Here is a 21826-nt window from a genome sequence, read left to right on the forward strand (position 1 = left end):
GGGATTTGATATCTGACAGTTTGCCTAGCCTTACCCTATCCTGGCTTTACTGAGAAGGTTCTGCTTTCCAGTGTGCAACTACTTCCACTGACTTCATGTGCTTAATAACATTAGTGCAGCTGCCCTCACCCTTTGACCCAAATGGGAGGGAATTAATTATGTTCTCTTGTAAAAACACCCAAAACCTGCAATGAGCTGCATGCAGAAAATTTAGTAGAAAGTTCTTTGACAGATGCCAAGTAAGAAGACGTCTTTAAACAAATCCTACTGTCTAACTTGCTCAAACACAGCTCGAATAATGTCCCCTTAGTTATTATGAACAATTACCACAGAACTGTCACCAGTGCTAGGAGTAACTAAAACATGTGACAACACCACCCACTGCCAAACCACTGTAGAACACATGTAAAAAGAAGTATCTGGAGAAATGTGAGTGATATGTCAGCAGAATTACTAGCTGGGTAGGCTACATAAGAAGTGTGCACTATATGACTTGGACAGCTGCCTTTTCTGTTTTTTCTTGCCTTTCAAAAAACCAGAGGGCTAAGTACCACCATTTCCAAACATCTGTTGTTTCAGCAAGAGAAGTTCAAAGTAGGAAGCTTTATTGCATACTGATTTCTCCCTGCCTAGAGGTTCAGCTTTCAGCCTAAAAAGATCACAGAGAGGGCCTCAATTCATTCCAGTTACAGAAGATACCAATTATTCTTACAATTAAAGAGAATGCACAACAGAGATTGGTAGTCAAAGCAAGGCAGTGCTCCTGGAGTTCATGTCCTGTTAAGAATACCCATTTTAAACAGTGTACCTCCTGCAGTTGCTGGCTTCCACATCTGCATCTACCACAGGTAAAAGTTACAAATCAACATGCCGACTGATTGAGTTATAATCCACACTGTCTCTCCCCATTATACAAACAGCAGCGTAACAGGGCCAGTAACACCCTCTATGGTAATCCTGGGGCTGGAGCAGCAAAGTGACTTCTCAGTTAGAAGGGACAGCGATTCCCCAGGCTTTCCCTCCCCTTTCGTATTCACCTACACAGTTCCATCAGGATTTCCTTCATGTCACTGGCCTCCAGCCTCTTAGACTAACAAATCAAGAATCACAAAGTAATACAGTAGAAAATTAAGTCCTTCACATCTGCAACAATGCATAGATTACCACTTGGTCTATGCTCTCAGGCCAATGACTTAATACTTAATGTAAGAGATTCCCACCCCCCACCCAGCTGGAATTCTTTGCTCAAGTTTTTTAGACACAGAAAGAGAATGTTTGTCTTCAAACTTAGTAAAGAATCAGGTGTAATAGGAATCCAGTAGACCACCTTCTTTAAAGGGAACACAAAACTGTGTGAAAAAAAGACTGTCCATTCCATGGCTGACTTCGCATGCCTTACGTGATGTCCTTCTTTCTTGGGGGCCGGTGTATATTTCTCACCACACACTTCACCATCCATTCAATTCCCTCGTTCACTCCTTTGCTAAGGAAATAAGCAGAGAAGATTTAAGAAGAAAACCTAAAACACACCAACTAACCAAGAACAAAAATGTAGCTCACGTAGTCCGTAACCGAGCCCTTACGAGAGCAAGTGAAGGGTTTCACGCTGCAGTTATTTACTGGCATTACGAGATTAGCTTCTCATACACACAAACAATGGGGATCTGTTTTCCTTCAATTCAGTATGTATCTCTTTTTTCTGATGTCTGTACAAAACTACATACAATTTAGTTAGTCATCAGGTCTGTGGAAACCTTGAAACGAACAAGCATCACACCACCTGACAGCTGGTTTGAGCTTCTTTTGCTACAAGCCTCAGGCTAGTTTTATCAGATCTTCCAATCCCAGCTCCAGCTCCGTAATCATCTGCACTGGGGCCGCAAATCGGTGGGCTGTGCAGCTTCCCACCAGGACTTCCACAACTTACCATTTTAGTGCAAACTCAAACAGAAATTTTGAAAGGAAATTCCACACAGATCAAAACTAGAAGTGTTTGTACAAAACCCACAACAACTGAAAAGGTGTCATTTCATGAGATTATTATCTAACACTTCTCTTCCAGTCAATGCTTAACCATTGTTCTTGTTCTTGTGGCCATTCATCTGCTTAATGGCACTTGATTCTTAGCAGTGCAGTCAACAGAGATTTTTCTCATGGCCTAAGAAGCTTTTCTTATCCTTTGCCGTAGCTTGTATAATAAAACATATTTCTTGCTAGATTAAAAAAACAAGACATCTCAAAGTGCTGGATTCAGTACAGGCAGTAACTCAGACGAGTATTTCTAGCCATCTGGAACAGTACTTTTGACTTATGCCAAACAGCACTTTTCACTCAAAGAACTGAAAGCATAACCAAAGTATTGCAAGAGTCAATGTGCAATAGTGAGGATATCAGGAATCCAGTGGGCTGGTCAAGGTCACGGCACGCAGCTGGGTGGTATGTGGCTGCCCAGTGTCCCAAATTTTGATCTGGCCTAGTCATTGTATCTTAAATCACAGAGGTCCCCAGTGTACAAACAGTCTTGGAGATTGTTGTATCATCTACGTAACAAAGCTCATCTGCACGCCAAGAAATATGAAAGCAAGAGCATAATTACACCACTACCAATGAAACCACTTTTTTCTCTGGCAGTGTCATAAACAGCTACATTTTCAACTGACATAAAAGCCAGGACAGCAGCAAGCCAATGACTACAAAGATTACTGTGTATGGAGAAGGCACAATAAAGGACAAGAATCAACAACTCCACGTGCTTGCAAGTCCCACTGCTCTCAGCCAACGGTACATTTTCAGCATGTTTCATAGGCAGGATTTACAGATGAAGTTACTGACCTGGTGCGAGTCCAAAGTTCACAGACAAGGTCTGTCACTGCTGGGAAGGAAGCACAGCTCCCTTTCAGGGGTTATGAGATCCTATAGCGCTGCTCTGCTTGTGCGGTGCCCTGCAGCTGTTCAGTTAACTAAAACACCACCCAGTCTCATGCTTACCCAGTAAGAGCAGAGCAGGCTTGCGTCAGGCAGTCTCTCTTCCCAATTTTGTTAATGCAGTCACTAAACGCTGTCTTGATGTCAGGTATTGAGAGACAAGTCTGCAAGGGAAAGCAAAGAAGAGCTTGATTTCTATGCCACAGGAGATGATGACCTTCTTCCGCATCCACAGCTCTGCATCAGTGAGGATGGTACAATGCTGTTAGGTTAAACCCCACTCACGCACTAACAGAGCAAACTCACTTCTTTACATTCTAAAAAAATGAACATATTATTTTTTCACCGAAGACTATGTATGTATGTATGTCTATTTACAAAGCCTTTTAAAATGGTGTAACCTGCCAGAATCCCAGCTGACTCTTTGCCAATAGCCTGGATCATGTCTCCCTACATGCACACTCTCAGAAAATGGCTTGGACGCTGATTTTTCCTAAGCTCTCAGCACATTCCTTGACACTAAAGGCATGGCTGCCCTGCACTTGATTGCATTTCACCTGCAGGAAAAAATGCTGACAGCACTGAATGCAGCACATTTTCTAATGCCTGGTGTCACTTTGCTCTTTATCACCGTCAGCTCTTGCACTTCTATAAGGCTGCTAGGAGATTGGTGGGAAGTGGTTCTAAACTACACAAATGCGTAAACATCCCAGAAAACCAGTGCGTTACTTTCCTGACATAAATCCCAGTGTTACCACAAAACTTTTATTCTTGAAGTTACAAACACAACAAAAATACCCCTGCCCTACTGAAGTCTAGATTTGTGCCTTCCTCCCTGAACACGGGAAGCAGGGACAAGAAGAATCATGAGCCTTTAAATCCTTTTCTGATCTCGGTGCTCGCTTTTTCCTCAGAAGCCTTGGACATGCCATTTCAGCACTTGAGCTAGCCACAAGCCCAGCTTTCTTCCTCTCTCTGCAAAGACATTTCTTGGACCTTCAATGGATGGAGTAGAAGTATCAATCACTAGCCAGGCAGGCTGGCACCAAAGTCTGGTGGCCTTGAGACTTAAATACATGTTCTAGGCAAGTGTTTACTCAAACACCAAAACAGACCCTTGTGAGTCTTAAGGAATAGTCCAAGTGGATGTAGGCTTTGAAAGAACAGACTACTTGCAAACAGGAATTCAGTCTCATACAAGTCTGTCCCTTAGAATTAGCAGGAAGATGGAAATTAATGATACCAGCTATCCATTTTGCAAAATACAGGTTCTGGAGAAATTACAGGAAACTACTGTGGGGATGACCATGTGACAAATAAGCAGGTTTCAGTGCTTTTAAGTCAGAAGTACTAAGAAATGGGTTGAGCAGTTTAACAACACCCAGTTCACCCACTGCTCTTGAATCCAGGCTTGCAATTTGCCATGTGAAGGGCTTAGACTCCATTAGTTGTGCAACTTCTGATGACTCTACTTTCTTATGACCTACGTTGCATTTCAAACTCGCAGTTTCAATCAATGAGCTAGAAACTGTATCCAGAAACGTTACTTACTTCATGGCACCAAAGCCCTAAAAACTTACTTCACCATTTCTGCCAAATTAAAAATCTGCAGTTTATAAATATGAGCTGTCATCCACAGGATAAATAGTTAAATCAATTTAAAACCTAATCTAATACTAACTTTAGTGGGAGTCAGACTGGACTTGGAATTCATACCAGTAGGTCTGGAAGATGGGCAAGCAATTACTACCAAACAATCATTCCTTACAAGTTTGTAAAAGATGCTACTTTAGTTTTGGTGTAACGTTCACTGCCAAATAAGAAAGGCAGGTGCAACTGCCCTCTGATTTAAGCCAGAGCTCTAGGTAAGTCAATTACCCAACTACTACGAAGGAAGAAGAGCTGCATGTCAGTAATTTGAGCTATTTTTCATGTCATCACCTTTTTTTCAGTCAATGAGACCTGGCAGCAGGAAGGTTAAACCCTAAGGCTGCTGAAACTGAGCGAGTGTTTCTTGAAATATGCTTCAGGCTTATCACACCTTAATATCATAGTATAACAATTTCTCCTTTTCTAAATGATGGTATATTTTACAATCTTATTAAAATATATCTGAGAGAAAATGTTCAAGGTAGGAAATAACAGCACAGAGCATAGTCATGCTGTCCTTTATTTCTATTTGCACAGGCCTGTGCAAAGCAGTCAGGCAACAGACTTCACAAAACCCACCAGAAGACCAATACCCCTGCACATACTCAGCAGCACAGGGATTCCACCTCCTTCAACTCATGCATCTTTAAGGCCTTTGAGAAGCTGACTTTTCCCAGTGCAGCTTACAACTGCTGTAGGCATTTTTTCCCCCAGCTTACAGAACCATAGAATTGTTTAGGTTGGAAAAGACCTTTAAGATAATAACTTCCCTTCCTCATGCTCTGGTATAATCGTGGCCTGCCCTAACTTCCACAGAGCTGTCCAGCCATTGCTCCCCACAGAAATCTGCCTCAGAGAGCTTTGCTTCTGAGGAGGCCTTGCACCATTTGCATTGTTTATAACAGGATGTCACTGCATCACAATACTACCCCTGTTCTGAGGAACATCTTTTTCCCCTTGGGATGAAATACATTAACACATGAGAGGGGATAGCACCCCTGAACTATCTATTCAGAGAAGCCTTGTTTTAGTGTTCAAGGGGAAGCCACAAACTGGAATCTCATCCTACAGCAGAGGATGAGGCAGATTACCCGTCACTTCAACTAGGAGCATTTGAGCGTCTCGTGCTGGGGAGAAAATGTCAGCTGCGGCTTCCAAGTTCCCCTCTTTTCCACCTCCCCATCGACATTACAAAATATTTATTTACAGATGTGTTCTGTTTCACAACTGAAACCACATAAATCAAGAGCAAACTAGGGAAGCTGGATTCCTGATCACAAACAGCATACCATCAAAATAATAAAATCCACAGACGACCTTTCTGGAGCAGTGTTATCTACCATACACTTCAGAGGAAACCCACACAACTTGACAAATCATACTTCTATCTCAACTTCCCCAAAAGAATGCACTGAAACCCATCTTTTCATGAAGGCTCTTCAAGGCCTGTTCTAGCCAGGACTGACCCGCCTGCACAACAAAATTCCTTTTATGAAGGGTTCAGAACAGCATTACCCAAATTAAGACTCAGGAATGGTACACCTAGGATCGTATCAAGCTGCAAAGGCTGCATTTCTGGAGTCACCTGCAGAAAAGCATGAGCGGCTGTTTTAGGCAAAAAAGGTTGCATTGCATATTTTTTCGTCTGCCAGATCCACTGCAGGAAATACAGTGCTGCTGCTTGGTCTCATATCAGGATAAAACCTGACGTATAGGTTCTGCAGCCATCTCAAGAATAATCAATTGGTAGAATGGAATTAAAATATAAACAACAGAAAGGTGGATAGCCTAAGTAAAACTATTTAATAAGAAGTCTAACCAAGCTGACCCATGTTCAGTGCTACCTTTTTTTACAAGCTTATTTTAAATTACAACTTAAAGCTTGTTTAAATTAAATTGAGCTTATTTAAACTGAAACTAATTTTACAGGGAAGCTGTGGCATCTCAAGCTGGAAATTAGAATGGTCATCACACACAAGGCTTATTTTCTAACAACTGTATGGAAAACAGATAACACTATGAGTCATCAAATATATGCTGCTACTCGGCATGACTCCTCTCATTTTTCAAATACATGAATAGGCTTTCCAACGTTCTGGAGATTTCAAATTAAATTTCCAAAATCACCTTAATATTCAGAAGGCAAAACTTCCTCCCAAAGACATCATACAACACCCAGTAATTTTCATATGCTATTTTTTCAGCTCCATTTTCCCAGTGTTTTTAATAGTGTTCCAAAACGAACCATTCTATCTTCCATTTTTAACAGTTCATTGTACAGTTCAGAAATATATAACTTTTATAAAACTTTTAACATCAAAATAGCAAATATAAATTCTTATTTTGCAGCGTTTTCTGCAGTGAACAGTAGCTGAGCCAAAGTGCCCAGTAGTTTCAAAAGCAGCATTCTGACTTGCAAGGGAGTCCACATGAACTATTATATATTAGACATTCAATTCCCCTATAAAGCAATAGTCCCTTTATAAAACATACCAAACTCCCTCCCACAACATACACTTGACCCAGTCCTCTAATTAATTACAGAATGATTCAGTTTTGATGCCCCTGCTAAACACAGAGCATTCTCCTGGTACAAAAAAAAAAGATCATACACAGCATTTAGAATTGGTGTTTTGCAGTCCATGACTGTGTTTCATCTCCTGATATGGCCAAATACTGCTCATGCTTGGCAGCGCTAAGTGGAGGCAATTTACCCCAGGGTAGTGGTGCCTATTAACAGCAGAATGCTTTTCTTTGAGAAATTTAGCATCAGGGCCAAAAAATCCTTACACTTTATGTAATTTCAGGCATTGAGTCAGAATTTTTGTTAGCTTACTGTGAGGAATGTAAACTTGAAAAAAAACAATAATTATTTCAGATGTACTACTTCTGATATATTTCACAAGTCTTCTGCTGGCCTTTAAAGATGTAATCATCATCTTTCATCTGCAAATACCAACAAGGTTAAGATACCGCTTATCCTCCCTTGTCATGATCCACATTAACAACAGAGGGATACTGGTGAGAATTCCTCACTACGATTGTATGTCTGGAGATCCAGAGCAGAAAAAACTCTAGCAATGATAATTCTGTAGCGTTCAACTTCCTTCCAGAGGTCTTTGATTCTGCTAGATCAGTGGAAGAGAAACATGCCTTCTAGTTTTCTAAACCTTGCTTAAGTGAACCTAAATAATTACTCAAAAATAAGCTATAGTCCCCTTAATGTTTTGTTAATAGCATTGATGTCTCTCTGCTCTGTGTCCATATCCAAGGTCACACTCTAGCAGTAGAGTTCTAAATATACAATATAGGTATTTCTTAAAAATAGGCATACCTCCAGGCGGTACGGCTTTGCTAAGCTCTTGTTCTATGACTGCATAATTGTCCTACACCTATGAGCTGGTCCTGGACCCTCCAGAAAGGGCAAGGGGCCAGTCATAGTTTTTATCCTGAAAGCCTGTTTCAAATAACTCCTTTAACCATACAAAGAAGTCCACTTGTCCATCTTTTATTTCTTTAGTCTGGCTAGGGTGCCAGAAGAGCTGGCATTTGCAGTACACCCATAACAAAAGATGCATATACAGCCATAAGGAAAACTGGAACAGCTTTCCAGGTCACTGCATATAGTTTATTTCTCAACAGCTAAAGGCAGGAGTGCAGACTGCTCCCTGCTGTAAAGCTGTAGTCTTGTGTGGTAATACAAGAGTTAATATTTTGGTTTCCACACAGAAAAGACAGTCAATTTCCCCACATACCAGAGATCACAGCGAAGTCAGGACCATAAATGAGCATTCTGTCTCAATCTCACACTGTCTTTTAAATGGAATTACATGTCTTTTATTTCTATAACTAGATAATCTTATGATCATCCAAAAAAAATTGTCATACACACAAAGTGTAACCAAACCCTCCTTCAAAGCCAAAATTATTTCTATGGAAGTCTCAAGTATTTCCCACAAGTACACTCACTGAAGTAGGTGTAAAGTCCAGGAGGAAAAGCTGGGAAGTTTTTGCATACTTAGAAACAGATACTGATCACAGCTGCCAGGGCTGGTACTCCAAAATCTACTGAAGATCTCAGGCTCCATCTAGAGATTAATCACTCGAACTGCAGTACTGGAACTGCAGGTACAACGGGTGGAAAGGAGGAGGAAAATGTGCTGGGGGAGCACTTCAGTTTTTCCTGTGCTGGGGGAGATGAAGACTGGCCTGGGTGCGTTGCCTAGACAGTCACACTGTAATGCCCACTGACTTGTCAAATACAAACCAAAAGTTTTGCATTTCTGGATGTACCAGAAAGAATTCAAATTATACTACCAAGAAAAGGCATTCCTTGCCATTCACTGCTGTCATAGATGGAATGTTCTAGGACAAACAGAATGTTTCATTGATTAGATATTATCTGTTTATGGGAAATGGGCAGTATTGCTTCACATTTGTTGTGCTGTTCCCAGTAACAGTAGAGCACCATAAACAAAGTGCACTAAACATTCTTTTTCTGATCAACAGGAAAAAACAGTATCAAGATATCAAATCACAGTAAAGAAAGACCCACCACAGCTACATAGTCTGTTCTGTTTACATACAAATCTCAAAACAGCTGAGACTGATGTGCCTGTAGTAAGCCCATTTATGCCACTGGAAAAACGTTGGAGGAGAAAGGAAAAAAATAAAAACTAAATTCAAAGCAATTATTTACAGCAGTGGGAAAGCACCACAGGATCAGCCCACGAATGTATAACAAATTTAACATGCATGCAGAGCTCACCTTTCCAAGGCTTATTCACTCACTTAAGAAGTAAATCTTCAATAATCTTACCTCTACATCCTGCTTGTTAGCTAACACCAGAATGGGAACCCCTTCCAGAGCTTCGCTAGTAATCATCTTTTCTACAAAGCAAAGGAACAGAAACAAAAACAGAGGTTTAGCAAGTTCAGGAAGATAAAAGTTGTGCAAATGCCTGACAGACCATCTGGACACAGGGACTGAAGCAAGAGGCTCCTTCCTGCATTAGTTTCCTTAGATCTGGAGGTTTGTATCTATTTTCTTCACAGAATTTTTTTCCAGATCAAACTCCAAACTTTATTTTGATCAACAAGCATGTTGCTGAAAATTAATGGTGATAAATACAGAATAAGAAATAAAAATTTCAAAATCATTAGCATAAGCACAGAAAGAGATTCAAGATCATTATAAGCAACAAAAGAGTCCTGTGTTACAGACCAGACAGACTTCAACAAAAAAGTGCAGAAGTGCTACAGATGTGTCACCAACAGGCCACACAGCTTACTTCAAGGACACAGTAACAGTCATGACAGTAACGAGAGAACTGTGCCACAGTACATTGTGACACCACCGTACAGCTAAAACACAAGGTACTCACCAAAAGCTCTTTTAGATTCCGAGAGCCTCTCCTCATCAGTGGAGTCAATAACATAGATCACTCCATGAGATTCAGCGTAATACTGAAAGGATAACACAAGTAGTAGTGTATCTATCCGCTAGGACCATTTGTTCCTCTTTCTGATTTTTTTTTTTAAATTCAGTATAATGTGGATAAACATGGAAGAAATCAACCAATTAGTACCAGCTGTCTTTGTATTATTTGTCTGGAGAGAAGAAGAGTGGCACAGAAAATACATTGCCTGTTCTGTTTGCAGGCCTACTGAATACAGCAGGTGAAAAAGCTTCTCTCTGCTGACAAAACCCCAGATACAGGTTGATAATTTGCTGCCTTTAAATAATAATGCAAATATTAAGCATTATCATTGCTAAACTTGCTAGTTGAATGTCTGGAAAAGTGTTGATGCTAAATACCAATAAGCTTGTATGGTTACTAAATGATCATACTGATTCAATTCTAAGAGATCAAAATATTTATAAAAGAAAAAAAAACACCAAAAAACATCTGCTACCTTGTCCCAAAGAGACTGTAGTTCCTCCTGTCCACCAAGATCCCAGAACATTAGCCGAGTTTTGCCAACATCAATAGTACCAACTAAGGGAAAGAAGAAAAGACAATCAAATGAAAATTAAAGGCAGTCTCTAAAGCACAAACAACTGTGCATCCCTCTAAGAAATCTGGGGTAGAACAGTCTTCCAGAGGAACAAATCACATAGAGTGGCTACACTCTACAACTGAACAGTACCTTCGCAAAGGGTGACCACTAATGTCAGAGTCATATCAGTGCAAATAATATCAGAATGAAGCCCATGAACCAGTGAAATTTAGCTTAACCTTGGACCGTAGCACTGAGATGAGATACTTAGGTTTTTAACATTTCAAGGCTTTTTCCTCATAAGCTAAGAAAGCCTATTTTATTCTCTTACAGAAGAACGTGGGGAGCTTGGAGATATGATCCCTACTTCTACAACTATGTTGCCCTTGTCAATTCTTAAATATTTCAAACAAGAACCAACTGTTGTCTAACTGTGCAGGAAAGCTGAAAAAAATCCAAACAGATTTACTTACTGTTTAAGCCTACAGTGGTTGTGATTTTGGACAAACTCATCCCTTTGTAGTTCTTGTTAAATCGAGTTTTAGTTTGTTCAAGGAAGGTCTGAAAAGGAATAAGAAAAAGTATTTACTCTCAAATATTTTGCTGGCTGGGGTAATGCTAACCCAAACCTGCTTTTTCGTTTCTGCAGAATCCTCTCCAACAGATACTGCCCTACCTAACCCTGGAACAAACCACTCTTCTTGTTCCCTATTTTAGCAAGGGAAGAAGGGATGATCACAGGTGATTACGGGATTAACAAAGCCTCACCTACATCCCTGAAAGCTTATGCTAAATTTAAGCAAGAGGGAAAAGTTGATTCTTTGGTGTGACATCACTAATACAGCCAAATAACTCACAACACAGCCAAAGAAAGACTGACCTGTCTGTTGGAAGTTTTATCTCTGGAGGATGTTTAGAACTGCGTGTGCCTTCCACACAGTTGTTAATAAACAGCACTTACGGTTTTACCAGCATTGTCCAAACCAAGGATCAAGACGCAGTACTCATCCCTCTGGAACATGTATTTATAGAGTCCAGACAGCAGAGTATACATCCTGCTCCTGAAACAAGTACGAGGAAATCATTAACAAACGGGTCACTTCCAAAAGTCTCTCATTCCACAATACAAGTTCTTCCCAACACCAGACAGGTAAATGATATTATTATTTTGTCAATAACTCTCATAGCGAGGCAATCCCAGGACAAATCACAGATCCAAGAGAGACCACACAAATGGCTCAAAATGAAATTTTCAAATGCATACAAGTGAGGCATTATTTTCCAAAAAGCCTAACCTCTGTTTCTGCACATAGTGCCCAGCATCCACTGCAGACTCAGCCCTCATTGGAAAACTACCCTGTCTGCTTTGGGGCTTAAAGGAGAGCCAAAGAAGAGCTTGAATGCTTGTTGCAATACACGTAAGACCCAAAGAAAATGAAGCCAACTTCATACAAATACACAGAATAAGTATTTTGAACAAGAATGTACAGGCTGGTCCCCCACTCCCTGTTCCTGATCCATATAACAGTATCATGGGAGCTTTAATAGTCAAACAAGAGTGCAGCGTATCCAAAAGGTGCCTAAGACCCCCTACTTATCTTAATTTAAGCCTTACCCAGCAACAATCTTGTTACAGTATCCACCATACAAGTGTTTTGTCATCTTAGAATGCCATGAAGACAAAACAGGCCAGTCAGCTAGGCAAAAGCACAAGACTGAGAATCAGGCAAGGCGACACCCGACACCTGCAGAAACCCACACTTTTTCTGTTGTCACATTTGCAACCAAGGCAGAGAAGACTTGCCAAGATGCGGGAAGTACTGGTACCAAGCACTACAGCTGACTCACACAACATTGCAACAACTCTCCTGTTTGAACACAAAGAGAACCTCAAGGCAAAGACTTTGAGAGGCAACTGTCCTTAAGCAAGTGAGAAGGTAAGCAATCACTTTGAAGTCAAACGCTGCTACCTACAGGAAAGGAAAAAGCGTTCTGGACCAGAAGTAAGGGATTCCTCAGGCTGGGGCACTCAGCATGAGGACAGGACACCTCGGGGCACAGGGGCTTTGCCCCTCCACAGGTACAGGCCGGGACCCTTCATACCCAGCTCTGCAAGAGGCCCAGGCTGGGCCCCCCCCCTCCGGCCCGCTCCCCCTTGGGGCCAGCAGGTGATCCGAGCCATGCCCAAGCACCGCCTCGTGTCCCCTAGACCCGGGAGATCCCCCTCTCCTCCCCCTGCCACGGTCTGACAGGGCAGCAGGGGGAAACCGGCCCTCCCCGCCATTTCCCCCTCACGGCCCGCGGCCAGGTCCCGGGACGGGCTGGGCCGGTGCCGCCTCCCAGGCCCGCTCCAGGCCCAGCCGTGCCCTGCGGGCCCCGCCGCGGTCCCTAACGCCCTACGGGCGCGGAAGGCGGAGGACCGCGCCCGAAACCCGCGGCCCCTCACCAGCTACCGGAGACACCTCCCGCCAGGCAGCTCCTCAACGCTGCCCACCGGCCTGGGCCGCCGGCGCCGTCCCGCGCGGGGCACTCTGGGAAGTGTAGTTCTCGCGCCGCGCCGGGCGGGGCTGCGAGGGGGTGCGTGGACTACAGATCCCAGAATGCCCTGCACCACGGCCCGCCGGGGGACAGGAGTGCGCAAGCGCAGTAGGGGGACGGTCTCGCCGCTGAGTGGCGTAACGCGCTGGCCGGGGAAAACGGAAGTGGGGCGCGGGGGGCCGGAAGCTGGTGGGTGTCATGGCGGCGGCGCTCTAGGGGAAGGGGGAGCTGAGGGGTGAGTGGGGCGGCTGAGGCAGAGTCAAGTTGGGGAGTTGCTGGCAGCCCCGTGGTGGAGGGGTCGCGCCGCCAGTGACCAGTCTGCGGGAGGAGCGGTACCGTGTGTGAGCCCGGCGCGCTCCAGCGGGCGCCGTGGCGGGGGAGGGCAGGGCCTGGCCTCCCCTCGGCCTCCCTCATCGCCTGTCGCCGCCCGTTTGCTGCAGGAGCTTCGACCTGGTTACTTCCGAGGGAAGAAGCGAGGCGGCGGGGTAGATGGTAGCTTCTGCAGACAAGGGCTTGTTATCCAAAAAGTTGCTCGTCTTAAGTAAACATTTCGAATGTGTTGTGAGTTCCCGGAGAGAACACAGTTAAACACACCTTTTTTTTGCTGATAATGGATGAAGAGAGTCTGGAAGCAGCAATTCAGAGCTACAATGCCCAGCTGCAGCAAGTGGAGCTGGCTTTAGGGGCAGGCCTGGACCCCTCACAGCAGTCGGACTTGATTCAGTTGCAGGAAGATTTGAAGCAGCTGATAGAACTGACCGAGTCCAGCCTGGTGTCTGTTAGAAAGAGCAAACTTCTGGCTACTCTAGATACAAATGCCTCCTCCTCATCCTCTCCAGTAGGCCTTCTGGAGCAGGACACCCACCCAGACAGTTCTGCGCAGGATGAGGAGTATGCTGCTTTTAAGGAAGCCATTGCTGAGCTTGGAACTGATGAGAAGCCTTCAGCTAATAACAGTGAGATATCATCAAAGAGAGATGAAGAAACTGATGACAAAAGTGAATCAAAGTACAGTGAAGAAGAGGTGGAGTCTGACAGAGAGGAGGGGGAGGAGGAATTGAGCGGAATGAAGGTTAAAGCCCCCTACTACAGCTCTTGGGGGACCCTGGAGTACCATAATGCCATGATTGTGGGGACAGAGGACTTAGAAGACGGCAGTGCAGGAGTCAGAGTGCTGTATCTCTATCCGACTCACAAGTCGTTGAAGCCATGCCCGTTCTTCTTGGATGACAAATGCAGATTTAAAGAGAACTGTCGGTAAAAAAGAAAAAGGGGTGGGAGGGGGCTTATGTCCTTCCCATAGCTAACGGCCTTGTCACACAAAGAGTTAAACCTTTGAGTTTGTACCGTTTGGCTTTTTTACCCAATGAAATTTTGCCTTTTTGTTTATGTTTTAAAAATGTGTTATGGTAAGCATGGCATCCCTTTAGCTGTTTTCTTTAGCAAATGCAGAGATTAAATGGAAGATCCCATGGGAAAGTTGCAGAGATTTTACATAATCAGTCGAGTGGCTAAATTAATAACCAATCAAGTATTTTAAAATAAAACACCAAAGCTTGTCTGTCAATAGTGCATACATTGCAGTTGTGCAGAGAGGTTGTAGAGTCTCCGTCTTTGGAGGAGGTTGGCCCAGAGACCCACACAAGTGTGACCCTGTTTATCTCAAAAGACCTGTGAACTTTTTTGCTGAATGTGTCACTAGGAAGGAGAGCTTAAGTCTGGGGTAGGATGCGGTCTTTGTTACATGATATAAATAATGTTTTATGGTGAAAAATGAATAACCTGTGTAAATGAAATAATGCACGATAAAATTTCTGTAACTACTGGTGAAGATTCAGCACTGCTGACAGCTTGTTCGCATTTCCTTTAAGGCAGGAAGCAATTTTTATTTCAAGCCTGCTGAAATGAGATGGAGATAATTCTTCTTCTGCCTCCTCTGGCAGGTTTTCACACGGGCAAGTGGTGTCTGTGGAGGAGCTTCAGCCATTTCAGGAGCCCAATCTGAGCACGCTGGAGGTGGGCTCAGCCTGCCTGGCGAAACACAGCGATGGAATATGGTACACTGCAAAAATAACTGGTGAGTCGTGTTTGAGTGTGCTTTGCCAGGATTCTGTGTGGAAGATGAAGGCTGATGTTTATGTGAATATAAGACTTGACTATTTTGGTTAATGACAGAAAAACATCAGCTATGTAGCTGCAGCCCTAAACTGAAAATCTCGACATAGCTGAGAAAACATTCTGAATTTTGTCAGGCTTGGGAAGGGAATAGTCTGGAAAACAGGAAAGTGTTAGACAAAAAGGAGACATACAGAGCAGGAATGTGGAAGGGATATGACTATGTGGTCATTATCTGCCCCAGAAGGGAAGAAGCAGGTATTGCAGGAATTTGCATGCATATTAGGTTAGAATTGCAATAATCTGCTCCTGTTTAACCAAAAGACATGGAAGCTGGCCCTGCCTATCACCTGCTGATACAAGCTTCCCCATGTCTTGGGAAGAGTGAAGGTTTATTCTCTCTTTTCATATTTCTTCGTCTGTTATTAGGTCACAGAGGAGCAGGTCTAACCTCTTTAATTCCATTTCTCAACAGCCCATCTTTCTTCATTTTTAGAAATAAACCTTTAAGTATCAACATATAGGCATTGTGGAAATAGCTTTTCACTGCAGTGGGTGCTTCTCTGTCCGAAACAGAAATCTAAAGCACAAAGATAAGCCAGCATTTTTTAAACCACACGTTCCTTGGGCCTTCCCCCTTGCCTGTGTCATTCCACTGGAGCCAACTCTGTTTTTGAAAGCCCTCTGCCAGCTGCGCATTGGAGACTTACTGGAACTCTTGTCCTTGCTTTCCCTTCTGTAGACATCGACAGTGGTTACTACACTGTGAAGTTCGATTCCCTGCTGCTCAAGGAAGCTGTTGTGGAAGGAGATAGTGTCATTCCCCCGCTGCGAAGTGAAGATGGTGCCGAATCTGCTGAGTCTGATGAAGACAGTGTTGATGATTCTGGTTATGCTAAAGGTAAGAGAGCGGGGACGGTGTGAGCAAAAGTGACTTGTGATCTACATCTGCCTTTCTCTGGGACCTACTGGATTACTTTCCTGGAGCTTTCATTAAAAGTGTCTCACCTCTGATGAAAGAATAACTAATCTCTTTATGTGTTGCTGAAAGATAGAGAATGGGAATTAGCTATTATGTTACAATTGCAAATGAAAATACTTGGTTTATGCAGATGACTGGGCCAGCAAAGGTTGAAGGTTTCCATGGGAACTTCCAACACGTGAAAGAACAGGGTGTGATGTTTTAGTGCTGAGTTCCCAGCTCTGAGTCTGTTCTTTATGTGACTGGCTGACGAGTGAATCGGGAGACTTCCTCATCTCTGGGAGCTCTGTGGAGTTCCATGACACAAGAGTACAAGAGTAATTTTGCGTGTTTGATCCTTCCAGTGCCTTGATGAGGTCACAGGAGCAGCCATGCCCTGTTTTATTATTGAAAGCTGACGCAGAGAGAGCCCAAGTGACTTCTTTGAGATTACTCTGTCCCTGCGCTAGTAGCACAGTTACGTCACAGGGACAAAGTTGTGTCCTAGAGCTCTTTACACTTAGCCTAATAGAGGTTATTGGATCCTAATAACACAGCATTAGCATTGTGGCCTAGAGGAGCTTCATACCAGAGACATGAGCTGGAGGCACAGAATAAGTATTACCTGCCACTGTGCCAAATCTTACTCTAATGGTTTATGTCGGCCTGTATCACCATCCTAGAAGGAAGGAAAGGAAGCGTAAAACTTCTGGATGATTCTGCCTGGAAGTGTGAGATGGAATATGCATTGAATCAAGTGAGAGCTCTCATTTAAGTGACTCGCTATACAGTGTTCATAAAAAGTGGCAGCTCAATAGGAACTAAGTAAGGCTGGAGGATTGTTTGAGTGATTCTAGGGTGGGAGAAGTATATTGTACTGCCTCCTGAGGGGTTTTCATGCCATGGGTGCCCTGGATGAAGCGTTTGTGTAGAAGCTTTGGGTTTGTGTTTCACTGTTTCTTCTATTCTGTGCCACAGTGATAGATTCAAGAGTTCCAGAGAACGGGGAGTGGACTCCTGCATGCAGTTCCTCTTTTGGTGGCTGGGAAGCCCATACTCGTGGTATTGGCTCCAAACTGCTTGTTCAGATGGGATACGAATTTGGAAAAGGTAAGGGGAGAAGGCGGTCCTGCTGCTGTGAGAGCCTGACTGCTTGATGGATCCTAAAACTAGTTAAGAAAAATAAGATTTTGGGTAGAACTGTAACTTCTCTGTGCTGAAGGGCCTGTCAGATAAGGCTCAAGCTGTGTGATGAATCACAGCTGCGTTAGAAGGCAAGAAGGGATAACTTAATTGAACTACAGGTATATGTGTGCACCAGCCCCTGTATGGCCATAGCAAAAATTGGAGGCATTTGGAGCCCTGGTCAAGTTCATGATTAAAGCCATGAGAACTGTCATATGAAATGTTCAAAGGCTTTAGGTAGAAGGGAACTGATCTATGAAGCTTCTGATGTCTGCGTTAAAGCATCTCCTGGCTCAAGACGCAGACTTCAAAGCCTGCTGAACTAGCTTCTTGCTACACAAATTGTATTGAGCCTTGGGGGCTTTAGGAGGGCAGTCTGCTGCTTGCATTTGTCTATAGTTCTCCCAGAGGAACCAAACCAGTTTTAGGAAGAACCTGGCTTGAGAAGCTGAGAATGTGAGGGCTGAACCTAGTTTCACAGAAACCGGCCTGATGAATGGCCTCGGGCTTTTTATCCCGTATCTTTTGCTGTAGAAGGCTCCTGTCGTAGCGTCTGCATCCACTGTGCCGGGGCCTTCGCCGCTCCCCTTGACTTGGGTGGTAGCTGGGGCTCTCTGTACCTCAGAAGCCCGTCTGCTTGTTCTAAGCTTGTCACTGTCAACATGAGCTTGTGGTGGGAGGTGATTTGGAGAGGGGATATCCTCACTTGCAGTATTCCCTTGGTGTCTCTCCTCAGGGTTAGGGAAGAATTCTGAAGGCCGAGTGGAGCCAGTGCAGGCTGTGGTACTTCCTCGAGGGAAGTCCCTTGACCAGTGTGCTGAGGTGCTTCAGAAAAAGAAACAGGGGAAGCTGGACCCAGGCAAATCAAGGAAATGCCGAGCAAAGGGGAACAGCTGTGGACAGTCCCCGGCGGGCAGCCGTAAGCCTTCCCACAATGTGTTTGACTTTTTGAATGAAAAACTGCGAGGGAAGAGTACCGGGGAGAAGGCTGGAGGGATGGCAATGCCAGAGAGGAACAGCAAAGAGATCTACCACGCTAGCAAGAGCACTAAGAAAGCCCTGAGTGTCCACCTCTTCCAGACAATGGAGAAGATTGAACAAACACAGAAGGATATCAGAGGAATCCAGCAGGCCCTGGCACGCAACATTGGGCGGTAGGAAAACATTCTGTTTGGGACTGCAGGATGAGCTGAGGATTCTTGGCGCTTCTGGGAAGGGGTGGCCTTGAAATGAGGTATAGGGAGGAACAAGTGAAACATCTGGATGAGACCTAAGGGGGAGTGGGGGAGAGGGACTTTTAGTGTGTGCTTCAGACCAGTCTGGACACTGGCAGGTGCATCTGGGGTTCTTTGGCTGGAATTCAGGCTGTGGCAGAGGGGGGCTCTCTGCAGGAAGGTACTGGAGTCCTTTCCTTCTCGTGGCCATCTCTGCCACGTTGCTGTTGAGCATCGCAGGAGTACATTTTCTAGCCCAGACTGTGCTGAACATCGGGTTCTTCCTGGCTTTCAGCAGATCACTTGCACTTATCCCACAGGAAAGGGCAAACCCTCCTGGGGTGATGACAGTCCTTTGATCTTACCGTGCAGGATGACATTGCTGTAATACTTTTTGCTTTCAGGCACAGCATTGCTACAGCTCAGCTGGAGGAGAAGCTGGCTAATGCACATAAACAGCTGGGGCAGCTGCAGGCCCAGGAAGCCAGCCTGCAGCGGGAGCAGAAGAAAGCAGACACGCATAAGAAGATGACTGAGTTCTAGTCTCTGAGAAAGGCGTTTGACTGCAGTGATTATCCTTCCAAGTCAGGCCCGGTGCTCGTGGTCTCAGAGCCTGGCTGAGCCATCCTGCTCCTCTGGGCCTCAGGCTGCCCAGCCTGAAAACTGGGCTGAAAAGCAGCAGTTTCTAAAACTAGGTGGTTCTGAGCTCTGCGGGGAGGGGGAGAGGTGTGCATCCGTCCAGCCCTGCAAGCATTCAGTAAGCCTGAGCCTTGTATAAGGACTAGCTACAAGAAATACGATTCTCTGTTCTCTTGCACACTTTTTTCCTCTGTTATCCCTGTGGTGGCATCTCCTTCCAGAGTCTGTAGCTACTTGGGTGATAACGTCGCTGGCTGCGAACCGGCTGAGGAGGGGCTTTGAAAGCCCCACATCCTGCCATCAACTGTGGCTTGTGTTTGCAGCCAACTGACGAATGCAAGTGGAGGCAGGGTCCCGAGCACATTCTGGTGAAGCAGAAAAGGCTTGTACTGGGTGAAAACAACAAAGGCAAGTTGCTTCAGCTGCTCTCTACCTTCTGGTTTTTGCTGTGGGCTTTGTCTGAGAACCCATTGCTTTGGGGAGCAGTTCCTTGTAGCCCTGGTGTAAAGAATAGACAGAAAGCTGGCAGCTCAGAGGTTGGTACTAGTGGTCTCACGCATCAGGTTTCATCAGTTTGACTGTAAGAGTATCCCAGGACATGCTGTAGCCTAACTCATTGACTTGGCATGGAAAGCTGCGTGGTTCCGCAAGTAGCGTGCCAAAGCTGGGGGAGTAACACAGCAGAGTAATGGATCCTCAAACCTCCTAGCTGGGAACAACTCCCCAGGGAACCTTAAGATTTTTGCCATCATTACTTGAGTTTTTCTGTCCTAGATGGCTCATCAAACGCAGGTCCTCTTACTGAAAATCCTCAGGGCCCAGATGCTGGATGAGCACAAAGATCAGGAGGTCTGTATGTGCCCAGCAGGCAGCCCTGCCTGTGGGGGAGCGTCAGGCTATGCTGGAAGCAGGCCAAGCAAGAGAAGTGCCCTTCCCTGCAGCGTGGAGAGTCTTTGGACAGGAAGGATGTCTTTTCCCTAGGTTATATTCTGCGTTGGCGGCAGGCAGTCCTTGCCCCAGAGGAGATGGTGGTTTTGTCAGACTCCGTTTCTGGTGGGACTTGTGCATTGTAATTGCTTTTAGAAAAAAAAAAATAATTGTTTGCAGTTTCATGCCAGTATCTTAAAGACACATTTTTCTTTTAATTTATCTATTTCCTTTTCTTCCGAGTCATTTTTCTAATGAAAAGTTTTGCTTCTTTAGTACCGCCTTTTTTATCTGTTCCCAAGCAACTTCTAGAGCTGTCAGCCTGGGCAGGGCTGCGCCTACTGGTAGAGTCAGGCTGCCAAACTAACCAGAAAATCTAAGGCTGAAGGAGATACGATCAGAGCTGTTCAAGTCATGTGGGATTTAGCATCGCTGCAGACACATCTTAGAAAACACAGAGTAACAGCAAAAGTAAACAAGATTAACGTCTTCAGGAAACCTGTTACAAGTGACTCTCCTGAAGAGCGCTTGGATCCTGCTATGATAAGCACTGTGTAGATGTGCAAGGTGGCGTGGGCTGCCTTGAGCACTTTAGCATCTATCAGTTTCTAACTAAATCAGCTGTATCATCTTCGTTGTTCTCAGTTCATGTTCACACACTCGGCTTAACTTAAGGGTTTAACGATGGTTGCTCAGTGCCCTTCCCTCGCAAATGAGTGTTTATTTCCCACACTCACAGGTTGGGTGGTGACAAGGATTGATGTGCCCAGCTTAGCATGAGTGCTCGCTGAAGTGGCCCATGACCGGTGAGCTGAGCTGGGCTGAGAAATTTCTTGGATTTGTTGTGTTCTCTGACACTATTTAACACCGTCATCTCTTTCAGAATTGGGTCTCTTAGCCCTGTGTCTCAGCTAAGTCGTGTTTTGACCTTTCCTTGGGATTTCCACAGCCTTACTTTTCAGACTCCTACTCAAATGGCTGCTGCCTCCCACCCAAGACAGTTCACGTCCCTGTGAATAAAGTTGATTTTTATTTTTCCCCCTCTGTCCTTGTAAGGCGTTGTTCTTTTGCAAGGTGGTGATGATCTGCGGTGACCTATTCTTTCCTTATATTCCCTGCGGGCAGAGAGCTGCAGCTAAAACCAGCTAGTGGGGAGCGGAGCATGTTAGAGGGTGCTCTTGTGCACTGGGTGCCTGCGGAGCTTGTCTGCCGCGCTGCACCCAGCTAAGGCGGGGAGGAACCCAGCCTACCATTGGGTGAAGCAACCACCTCTGCAGTGCCAGGAAGCGAGCTGTGGTGTGTGCTGCGTGGTGCCTGCTCTAGAAGGAGCTAAAGGGGAGTGGGAGAGCTCAGATCAAGATGTTTGAAATACTCGGGACCCCCTAATTAGGAATAACTCTGCGGGAGAAAAGGAACTAACTCCTCCAGGTGGGCTGGCAAGGAAGAGAGCATGATCAGATCCCTGCTCTTCACGCTCACCGGCTCTTGAGTTTCTGCAAAGTAAGTGCTGTCTGCTTGCCTGGCTGGCAAACCTGGGTATCTGCAACTAAACCAGGGGCTGAAGAATACTTAAAAACACCTGATCTATATAGAAGTCGCAGCGCTGTCGGAGGTGCTGTTGCAGCCAGCTAGACTGGACAGGCAGGATTCCTGTTCGTAACTCGGCGGTGGG

The 21826-nt window shown here is 44.7% G+C and overlaps 2 protein-coding genes across 3 annotated transcripts; one reads left to right on the forward strand and one right to left on the reverse strand.

Moving 5' to 3' along the window:
- Window positions 1-588: 588 nt before the first annotated feature.
- Window positions 589-13086, reverse strand: ARFRP1 (ADP ribosylation factor related protein 1). Of its 2 annotated transcripts, none has more exons than XM_040609004.1 (8): window positions 13038-13086; window positions 11537-11636; window positions 11049-11136; window positions 10492-10574; window positions 9960-10041; window positions 9395-9465; window positions 2989-3089; window positions 589-1483 (listed from the first exon to the last, which is right to left on the reverse strand). In XM_040609004.1, the coding sequence occupies exons 2-8, from the start codon at window positions 11627-11629 to the stop codon at window positions 1396-1398; spliced, it is 606 nt and encodes a 201-aa protein (XP_040464938.1). In that variant the 5' UTR covers window positions 11630-11636; window positions 13038-13086; the 3' UTR covers window positions 589-1395. The 2 variants fall into 2 exon arrangements, with proteins under 2 accessions (XP_040464938.1, XP_040464939.1); XM_040609005.1 differs by lacking the exon at window positions 13038-13086 and adding an exon at window positions 2833-2872 and having other exon boundaries at window positions 11537-11630.
- Window positions 13087-13297: 211 nt separating this feature from the next.
- Window positions 13298-21198, forward strand: ZGPAT (zinc finger CCCH-type and G-patch domain containing). The gene is made up of 6 exons (XM_040608998.1): window positions 13298-14370; window positions 15057-15190; window positions 15971-16129; window positions 17168-17299; window positions 18111-18528; window positions 18993-21198. The coding sequence occupies exons 1-6, from the start codon at window positions 13724-13726 to the stop codon at window positions 19129-19131; spliced, it is 1629 nt and encodes a 542-aa protein (XP_040464932.1). The 5' UTR covers window positions 13298-13723; the 3' UTR covers window positions 19132-21198.
- The last annotated feature ends 628 nt before the right edge of the window (window positions 21199-21826 follow it).

This window comes from Falco naumanni, chromosome 10, assembly GCF_017639655.2.
Source record: "Falco naumanni isolate bFalNau1 chromosome 10, bFalNau1.pat, whole genome shotgun sequence".
Classification (NCBI taxonomy): domain Eukaryota; kingdom Metazoa; phylum Chordata; class Aves; order Falconiformes; family Falconidae; genus Falco; species Falco naumanni.